Genomic DNA, 10,728 nt, shown 5'->3' with positions numbered 1-10,728 from the left:
TCCTTCTGCCCCTCCCCTCCACCCTTTTTGGATAGGTTTTTTTTGCGAATACCCTTTCTAGATAGCTATGTCCCACCATCTGCATCAGAACAAGAGAAAGGGGCAGATGATCTGTTAGCCACAGAGACATTGCTTCCTGCAATTGACCATATTACCGATCAAGGGCTAGTAAAAATATTGATTTCAATGAGATTTTGCCGCTGACCAAGTAAACTGTGTTTTTCGTGAGCTGGGACCATGAAAATATGATTTAACGGTAAAAAAAGTAAGTCAATAATGTTGTCTGATATGCATGAGGATTTGGTAGACGTTTGACATAAGAATATATATGCCTTCAAGCCTGATTTTCGTGCCTTGCCTGTTGTTTTCTTTTAGTATATTTTTTCTCCCGTTGCAACGCACGGGCATTTTTGCTAGTCTCTACTACCTAAAAGAACCGTAAGTTTCCATTTCCCCTTTTACGTCATCCCACCTTTCGTCGATCCCCTCCCGACGCGAGCGCTGGTTTCCTAAATTTTCTCGCTAAAAAAATCCGAAACAACAAGCGCATATCAGCCCACTTTACTCTCCCGTCCTGGCCCAATCTTTCCCCCACCCCTTGCGACCTGAGAATGCGCTAGCGGCTAGCGCTACCCTCGCCCGCCGCCACCACCTAGACATCGCTCACCTCCTCCCATACCGCCATGCGATCCAGCCACGGTCGCCTGAAACCTCGCTGGGTGACTCCGATAGGCCTCGTCCCAGCCGCCGCCAGAAGAGCTATTCTACATACGCCGAGATGGAGATGCCCACCTTCTCCTCCCTCCCCCTACCCTCGCCTCACGTGATCCAACACCAACGCGAGGACGACCTCCTACGATCCAGCCGCAGTTGCCGCGGAATCTCGTCGGGACGAATCCGCCCGGCCTCATCCCAGCCGCCGTTGGTAGAGGTTATTTTCCATAGTCCAAGGTGAGATTCTTTGTCCGATGGTGCGAATTTCGGCTGGTTCCATGAGCACTTCGTTCCCCGTCGTGCAACCTTTGTTGATTCGGAAAGACAGGGGCTGTCTGTTTAGCTAATTCAATCTGTCATTGATCATGCTAATTCTTGTTATATTGGAAATAACATGAACATGCTGCTCCTTTTTCTAATCACAATACTTCTTAGTGGAGAGCTCGGGCGTCCGCGTCTGTGTGGAAGCAGAGCTCGGCTGTCGGCGACAGCACGGACGGCTGATTTGTGACTGGTCGAAGGGTGAGCATCACATACCTGTGCGCATACGCGTAGGTAACATACTATCTTTGCCGCGAAAGAGCAAGTTCACATGTGATAAACTATGTTCGTGGTTTCTGTGTTTATTTTCTACCATAAGTTCTCAGGGCACCGTTTTGCATTTACAGTACGCAGACAAAAGAACAAGAGTAAGCATTTACAGTATACAGACAAAAGAACAAGAGCATTTATAGTACGCAGGGATTTAGGGTTAACTCGGATCCAAGGCCATTGAAGGGCTTTGGCTCTGTTCCTTCCTCGCGAGAATTGTTCTTGCCATGAACTGTGGCTGTCTGTTATCTTGGTCGAAAAGCTGAACATGTCGTACCTTGTCATTGTAGTATTGGTCATCTTTTGCACTTGCTCCATAAAACATTTATCTTGTACAGTACCCATAGCCCAATTCTAATTTGCGCCGTCTGTTTGTAGTGATTGCGAGGAGAGAGATGTGCTGCACTTATGTCAGTAATCATGGTATGCTCGTATCTGTTAATTAGAAGCATATTTTATCAGTACTATTATTATTTAGCAAGTTCTTGTTCTTTTCATAGGTTTGCTGAACATTTCAATGCCCGCCTTGAGCATGCAAAAATGCTTTTGAATGCCTCTTAGTCACAGATCAAGTCACAAACCACATCTCTTTTTTTGGTAATTAAAAATAACTTATTCTCAATGTTCTTTTATCGTTCTCAAATTTTCAGCAAAGAGGAAAAAGTGGTGCTATTGATCGAAGTCAGAATATTGCTAAACTAATTCTTTGTGTAAGCTGTGCAGAGAAAAACATGAAATTGATGAGCTGTGTACGTGAAGATGAAAGGAAGCCAAGGGAATATACTGTGTTCGGCGGTGACCTTGGAAAGTACATGTTGCTCCTACATAGACTTTACTGAAAAGTCGCTATTCAATTTTTCTTTTGTTAGAGAAAATATCATAGTGGGCACCCCTGCAGAAGCAGCATTGCAATGTTTTGTACAGTTTGACCATGACTATTCTTGTCATGCAATTATGCGGTGAACAATATTATGTATCTACTTCGCCTTGAATTAGATAATTTACCGTGGTTCAATCTTTTGACTCAGATATGCGCAAGGAGTTCAATAATTACCGTGGTTGCATTTTGGTGATGATATATTTTTCCTCCATAGCAATGCATGTGCATTTAACTATATACAAATGTCTATTTCAACTAATACATGTATTGCATATTTTTTATATTGTAACAATAGCGGGTAAAGAGCTCTTGGTTGATTCATTTTTGGGAGTATGACCTAAATATATCATCGTGCATACATGACTATTATTCTCATGTAACGCACGAGCAATTACCTAGTAATAATAATAAAGCACGGATTGAATCTCTGGATTCACCGTCACGGTAGTTTTACATTAAAGCCCTTGTGTTTTTCGTCCGCCGCGCCGTCCTCCCCGCACCTCGAGCGACCGCGTCTCCCACCCCCGTCTGGATCCGCCGCCATCCCGCATCCTCCGCCGAGCCGTGCCGCCATCATCACCGCACCCGGCCTTTCTCCTCTCCGCCGCGCCCTCCTCTCCGCGCCGTTCGAGTCCACACGCGGTTCGCCGACGAAGAGGCCCAGGCCGCCGCGCTCCGGGCCCGCGCCGGCCGGCTCGAGTGCGCGCCGCCCACCGCGACTAGCTGCTCAACACTCTCCTCGTCGCTACGGGCAACGGCCGTGAGGAGGAGGAGGACGCGCGGGAGGCGCGACAGCGTCAGAATCAGCCCGTCTGATCCGGCCGAGGCCTACGACGACACGGATGTGGAGGCTCTGTCCGCCGCCGTCGCGCTATATGCCCCGCCCCTGCTCGCCGAGCCCTGCCTCTCGGTATCTCCATCCATGTACGCTGCCGGGGACCCTGCAGGTCCAAGCTTGTCGGCGAGGGGGAGCGCAGACAGCAGCCTAGCCCATCATGGCGTCCACCAAGGTGCAGCGGATCATGACCCAGCCCGTCAACCCCATCTTCCGCTTCCTCCAGAGCGTAAGCCTCTCCCTCCCTACCCACACATTCCTTTCTTCTCCTTCCCCCGTTTCCTCATGCTTGCGGTTTCGCTGACCTCGTTTCCTCTGCCGGAGCAGAAGGCGTGCATCCAGATCTGGCTCTTCGAGCAGAAAGACAAGCAGATCGAGGGCAGGATCATCGTAAGTGGTTTCTAATTTCGCTGAAATTTTTTATCCTGCATTTTTGTGGGAGACATTGCGTGGTAGTGGTGCTGCAAAGAATTCCACTGTTTGGGGGAAGTTCAGGGGAGCTTCTGCTCTGTCATTGGGAGGAAGAGTGCGCTTGTTAAAGCTGCGAGTCATTGGTGCTCTGCGCTGTAGATGGAAAATGTGACAATACTGTGTTGAAGTTTGTTATATCCATACGAGGAGATACAAGATGTGGCACTCCTGTGCTGAATTTCGTTATGGCCACATGATGAGGAGATAAAAATGTTGAACTAACTGTAAGCAGGTTCTTGTAGTTGTCTTACTGCATTTCCATGTAATCCTAATCCAATTTGCCATATCTTATTGTCCAAGCAAACACAATATAAACACATATCAAATGGAACAAAAGTAGCAATCTCAGAGTGTTTGTTAATGCACTGGACACCTCTTATTGCTACTAATTGAACTGCCATGTGTCGACATTAAGAAAAGTAGCTCTAAGCATCTGCGGGAAACTTTGTTAATTGGACGACACACTTGTTACACAAAGGAAGTTCTCTGATAGCCTATTGCTTGGTTCTATATTACTGGCATTATGCTTGCTATTTCTATTTAAATACCCCATAACTTATTAGCTCCGTATCTATTCATTTTTTCTGAAAAGAATAACTGTTATGATCTAAAACTTTAGCAACTTACTGACGGCGATCTGGAATAAAAATAATAAGCATTTCTGTTTGAGAAACCTACTTGATATGTTTCACTAATTTCTGTTGTAGTAAAATTGTCTAATTACTTACAGATTCTTCATTTAGATAAAACTATGTAACACATGAACTGGAAGCTACTTTAATTGGAGGTCCATAGGTTTATTTCTGACTTACCAAAAACCATATCTGATTTCATTGTTGTATGATTCATAATCTTGAAGATGTGTACCTTATTTTACTCCATTGCTTCTCGCCCTCTAATAAGATGACCCTTTAATTATTTGTTTATGTAGACTTTGTTCCGTAGCAACGCACGAGTAATTTACTAGAGCGAGCGGCGTCGTGGTGATCTCGCTGGCGAGCGACAGGAGGAGGACGACGGGCTGAGCCGAAGGAGGGCGAGGCGTCCACATGCAGGAGGCTCCCCGGCAGATCGGGGAGACAGTGCCAAGGCATCACACCTCCATTTTCTCGAAGCAGGGCATGTGTGCTATTTCTAAAAAAAGAAGCTTCCCTGTTGGCTGGCATCCCTGATGCTACACAGGAATTATGTAGAAAAAGAAATGGCATGTCATAATTCTTTGGATGTAGACCAGTAGGGTCAATTACAAATTGTTGGCTGTAAATGACTTTCAGTTTCTAGCTTTCATAAAATTTAGATTTAACAGTATGATGTGGTTGATGGTGGTCCTATCTGCTGGTTCAAATTATCATGTTGGATAATATTGCTTTTACTAGCAATTGCAGTGTTCTTACTATTTTATTTCCACAAATATCATCATGTTTGGCTATTGATGTAATGCTATATTTGTTGACTGAAATTAAACCCTTCAGTTGCTGGCGTGGTGCTCTTATTACTGTTATATTCCTTCACAGAAAGCAAACCTTGTTCATGGCTAACTTATATTATACTCCTTCCGTTTCAAAATAGATAACCCAACTTTGTATTAACTTTGTACTAAAGTTAGTACAAAGTTGAGTCATCTATTTTGGAACGGAGGGAGTAGCAGATATTGTGTTTAGAAACCATCAATCTCAGGAACACTCTGACCATGTGTTTGATTCTGTTGAAGACCCTATATATGATGAGGTGCTATAACTGCTAATGTTGAGCTATATGGACTCTATGAGAAGAACCACCATGACAAACATACGGGTCAATAGAATTCAGAAAGTTACAGTTTATTTACTCCGAAACTACTCTGTGGACGATATTTTATGCTGCAGATCACTGCACGACCCTAATCAAACAGTCTGCTGCAGTTTAATTCTATACATGGATGGCTCGATCTCATTGTTGTCCAAAAATTGTCTTATTGGTGCCGTGTGCATATATTTAGTAATGGCTAAAGTTTCAATGTAAATCGTTAACTAGACTCCCATGATTGCGGTGGTGTATTATTCGGCAAAAAGTATTATTGTCGCCTTTAAATGTTTTCATTCACATTTGTGGTCATATACTCCATACCTAGACAAATCTAAGACAAGAATTTTGGGACTAAAGGAGTATACTGCTTGGCGAAACAATTGGTCGTTATTTTCAATAAAAGTAAACGTCAAGTGATTTGTTTGGACCAAGCCCAAATAGCTAAAAAGAAAAGAATAAAGTCTTCCCAACCAAACAACCACCTGCAAAAGTCCATAACAAAAATGCTCTAAAAACCCGTCAAAAATGCTCTAAAAATATATGAAAAAAATTAACACAGTAAAAATAGCTTCAAAATGTTCATACTATTTTTGTTTCACACAAGTATGTTCGCATTTAAAAAATTAGAAAATTCCAAAAAATGTTCCATTTTTACTAAAACAAAGTCCATTTAGAAACGTTAAACAAAAAAACATTAACAAAGTACATTTAGAAATGTAAAACACAAAAAACATTCTTTTCATAAAAGACATGTATTAAAAATGTACTTTTTTCATAAAAAATGTTCCTTTTTAGAGAAATATTATTTTCACAAATATGTTATAAATATTCTTAAAAAGACTTCCAATTTTTGTGAAAGCAATTAAAAATAAGGAATTTTGCATGTTTGACCTTATTATAGACATTTATTAAAATTGAATATAAAAATGATGCACAATGGCACTTGTGCCTTTTTATCGCCCGGTGCAACGCACGGGCATTTGTACTAGTAGAACATTAATTTACATACACGAGGGGCCCCCTCCAAAATGCTCTTACGCCTTGTGGGGTCATGCCCAAGTCATGGCACGCAGGTGAAGCGAAAGAACGCGGGCTCAATTGGAGATGTCGCTTGCAGCGTCGTCCTGGTCGCTCTTGTACGCGTTGCTGGCTCTGCCGCTGGCGTCGTCTTCACCGTCATCAACCACGCCGTCTTCGTCCGCCACGACCACCACTGCGTCATCCTCGGTGGCGAACGCCCTGACCAGAGCGTCCACATTATCGTCCACCCAACACGCCAGGTTTTCTCGGATAGCCCAGGGCACTGGGGCGATAGCGGCGACAAAGTCGAAGTTGGGGTCGAGGTTCCGGAGATGACTGAAGACGTAGGAGAACGCATGCCCGAGGAGGCCTCGGCTCCTTTCCTCAACAAGCTCACGAGCCCTCGTGGACTGGTCCTTCAGGCGCGCCATGACTTCGGTAAAAGAGCGGAGATGGCTGGCATAGTCTTCCTCGTGGGGATGAGGGGCGCGCTCTTCGCAGATGACGCCCAGTGCCCGGTTGGCCCTCACCCTGAGGGCCTCGAGCATGGGAGCATGTTCATACTGCAACGTCTGCCGACGACATGCCTCCTCTTTGTTCTGCTGCGCGAGGGACGCGGCGTCATCAACCTGCTGCTGGAGCAAGAGTAGTTCATCACGAGCAGAGGCCAGGTCGGCCTGGGCAGAGGTTAGGGCCACCACGGCAGTCCTCTCACACTGCTCCGCCTCGTCTAGCCTTGACCTAAGGGCGGTGGTCCTGCCCTCAGCTTGGGCCTTCAGGAGCAGCAACTTCAGGTCGTACCCATTGGAAAGATCCGCGCGAGCCTTCGGAACCCTACGGTCAACCTCCTCCCGGATCCCGGCTTCGTGCGCGTTGACGGCTTCTTCAGCCAGGGTCACTTGGCGCTCCCTCGTATCCACCCGTTCAAGCTCGAGGCTGTGCTCTGCTACCTCTTGAGCATGTGTTGGTTTTCCCTTGAAGAGGAAAGGGTGATGCAGCAAAGTAGCGTAAGTATTTCCCTCAGTTTTTGAGAACCAAGGTATCAATCCAGTAGGAGATAACATGCAAGCCAGCTAGTACCTGTACAAACAATCAAGAACCTCGCAACCAACGCCATAAAGGGGTTGTCAATCCCTTCACGGTCACTTGCGAAAGTGAGATGTGATAAAGATAGTAAGATAATATTTTTGGTATTTTTGTTGTATAGATTGGAAAGTAAAGATTGCAAAATAGTAAACGAGATGCGATGTAAATAAAAAGAGATGCAATATAATAAGAAAGAGACCCGGGGGCCATAGGTTTCACTAGTGGCTTCTCTCATGATAGCATGTATTACGGTGGGTGAACAAATTACTGCCGAGCAATTGATAGAAGATCGCATAATTATGATAATATCTAGGCAATGATTCTGAACATAGGCATCACGTCCGTGTTAAGTAGACCGAAATAATTCTGCATATACTACTATTACTCCACACATCGACCACTATCCAGCATGCATCTAGAGTATTAAGTTCATAAGAACAGAGTAATGCTTTAGGCAAGATGACATGATGTAGAGGGATAAACTCAAGCAATATGATATAAACCCCATCTTTTTATCCTCGATGGCAACAATACAATACGTGCCTTGCTGCCCCTATTGTCACTGGGAAACCACATCGCAAGATTGAACCCAAAGCTAAGCACTTCTCCCATTGCAAATGATCAATCTAGTAGGCCAAACTAAACTGATAATTCGAAGAGACTTGCAAAGATACACATAAGAATTTAGAGAAGAACCAAATATTATTCATAGATAACTTGATCATAAATCCACAATTCATCGGATCTCGACAAACACACCACAAAAAGTATTACATCGAATAGATCTCCAAGAACATCAAGGAGAACTTTGTATTGAGAACCAAAGAGAGAGAAGAAGCCATATAGCTAATAACTATGGACCCGAAGGTCTGTGGTAAACTACTCACACATCATCAGAGAGGCTATGGTGTTGATGTAGAAGCCCTCCGTGATCGAATCCCCCTCCGACAGATCACCGGAAAAGGTCCCAGATGGGATCTCACGGGTACAGAAGGTTGCGGCAGTGGAAAAGTGGTTTCGTGGCTCCCCCTGATGTTTTTAGGGTATAGAAGTATATATAGGCGAAGAAGTACGTCGGTGGAGCTCCGTCGGGCCCACGAGGGTGGGGGCGCGCCCTTCTATCTCGTGGAATCCTCGCGGAGTTCTAGACTTCCACACCAAGTCTCCTGGTTTGCGTTTGTTCTAAGAAAGGTCCTCGCGAAGGATTCTTTCCGCTTGGATTCCGTTTGATATTTGTTTTCTGCAGAACACTGAAACAGGCAAAAAACCAGAAACTGGCACTGGGCCTCCGGTTAATAGGTTAGTCCCAAAAATAATATAAAAGGGCATATTAAAGCCCATTAAACATCCAAATCAGATAATATAATACCATGGAACAATCAAAAATTATAGATACGTTGGAGACGTATCTCGCTCCGAGGCCTCTAGCAGCAGCGCCTCCTCGCGCTTCAAGATCTCCTTCTCTTTGGAAGGCACCCCCTCATCGACGCCAAGACAACCCTGCGCGCCTCGACCTGCTGCTCCAAGGTAGCGTTCAAGGCCTGGAGCTCCCGTGCGTGCTCCTCGGTGATCTCGCGGCGGCGATCAGCTTCCCTGGCCTCTTACAAGGCTCGGGCGTTGGTCTCGCGCGAGGTCGCAAGGGATGTCTCGGCTTTCACATTGGCGCGCTCGCGTTGAATACGCCCGAGGTTGATGGCCACCATCAATTGATGACATTCGTCCGCCAACCGAAGGACCTCAGTCTCAAGGCGGGCATCAACGTCAACAAGCTCTTCCCCAAGCCGGCTCAGCGCACCCATCGCCCCCCAGAAGAGATCGTTGAAGACAGCGCCGTGCCCGCACGCAAGCTCAAACGCACGGCCGGGTCCGTCCTTTGCACCAGGAATCGTTGAGGAAGCTCGAGGTGGCTCTTCTGCTCCTGGCAGGAGGCAGGAGGCCGGTGCCTTCCACGCTGCTTTTTGGGCCTCGGCGCAGGCCCTGTGGGGCGGGGCCTCGTAGCTTGAGGACGAGGTCAAGGCTGAGGTCACCTAGCTGCGGGCGATGACCAATGGAGGGGCCCTCGGCATGCCTTCAGCACCCCAGGCAGGATCACGAAGGAGGGACGACAAGAGCGCAGGGTCAAGGCACCTGGTTGGCGCGTACACCTCCTCAACAGGCCTCGTGCCACGCACAACAATCCGGCAGGGGATGTTCAAGGCCAGTAGAGAGCCTAGAGTTGGTGGAGGTCGCTTCTCAGGAGATTTCGCTGCCCTAGCCGAAGGGACCCTAAAGGAGTTGTGGTCAGGAGGGGATACATCACTCAGAAAGTTACGCAGATGAGGTACTTACTCGTGTATGGCGATGTACTTCCTCTGCTTCAACTGCTGGTAGGTGCCACCGCTGCAGCTTGGAGACTGATAACCCACAAGTATAGGGGATCGCAACAGTTTTCGATAAGTAAGAGTGTCGAACCCAACGAGGAGCTAAATGTAGAACAAATATTCCCTCAAGTTCTATCGACCACCGATACAACTCTACGCACGCTTGACGTTCGCTTTACCTAGAACAAGTATGAAACTAGAAGTACTTTGTAGGTGTTGTTGGATAGGTTTGCAAGAAAGTAAAGAGCACGAAAATAAAACTAGGGGCTGTTAAGGTAAAGAAGCAACTAAAGTAAATATAGCGAGTGTGGAAAAGTGGTGGGGGAGTTGCGAAATTGTCCCTTAAGCAATTGACTACTTTACTAGACCGATAGCAAGTATTATGTGGGAGAGGCCACTGCTAGCATGTCATCCCTTACTTGGAATTCTATGCACTTATGATTGGAACTATTAGCAAGCATCCACAACTACTAATGTTCATTAAGGTAAAACCCAACCATAGCATTAAGATATATTGGTCCCCCTTCAATCCCGTATGCATCAATTTCTATGCTAGGTTGAAGCTTCTGTCACTCTTGCCCTCCAATACATAGTCCTATGAACATACAACTAAACCCTAGGGTGTGATCCACGCGCGCAATCATATGATGGGAACCAAAGGACAGGAACATAACCACAAGCAAATTAAATCAATCATAGAAATTCATCAACCACCGATAGGACAACGAAAATCTACTCAGACATCATAGGATGGCAACACATCATTGGATAATAATATGAAGCATAAAGCACCATGTTCAAGTAGAGGGTACAACGGGTTGCGGGAGAGTGGACCACTATAGATAGAGGGGGGAAGGTGATGGAGATGTTGGTGAAGATGGCGGAGGTGTTGGTGTAGATCGCGGTGATGATGATGGCCCCCGGTGGCACTCCGGTGCCACCGGAAGCGAGGGGGAGAGGGCCCCCCTTCTTCTTCTTCTTCCTTG

The 10,728-nt window shown here is 46.1% G+C and overlaps 1 protein-coding gene and 1 long non-coding RNA gene across 2 annotated transcripts; both read left to right on the top strand.

Moving 5' to 3' along the window:
• Positions 1-594: 594 nt before the first annotated feature.
• LOC125537171 lies at positions 595-1,896 on the top strand. The gene is made up of 3 exons (XR_007295648.1): positions 595-1,236; positions 1,684-1,728; positions 1,806-1,896. It is a non-coding gene; the product is annotated as an uncharacterized LOC125537171 (long non-coding RNA).
• Positions 1,897-2,772: 876 nt separating this feature from the next.
• Positions 2,773-4,904, top strand: LOC125537170 (the record flags this gene model as incomplete). Its single annotated transcript, XM_048700481.1, is given in 3 exon segments — positions 2,773-3,249; positions 3,348-3,410; positions 4,423-4,904. Coding segments are annotated over 3 exon segments (554 nt in total), but the record flags the coding sequence as incomplete, so codon positions are not given.
• Positions 4,905-10,728: the final 5,824 nt, after the last annotated feature.

This window comes from Triticum urartu, chromosome 2, assembly GCF_003073215.2.
Source record: "Triticum urartu cultivar G1812 chromosome 2, Tu2.1, whole genome shotgun sequence".
Lineage (NCBI taxonomy): Eukaryota > Viridiplantae > Streptophyta > Magnoliopsida > Poales > Poaceae > Triticum > Triticum urartu.
Note: the sequence above shows the minus strand (reverse complement) of the source record. Positions and strands in the feature narration are given on the sequence as shown.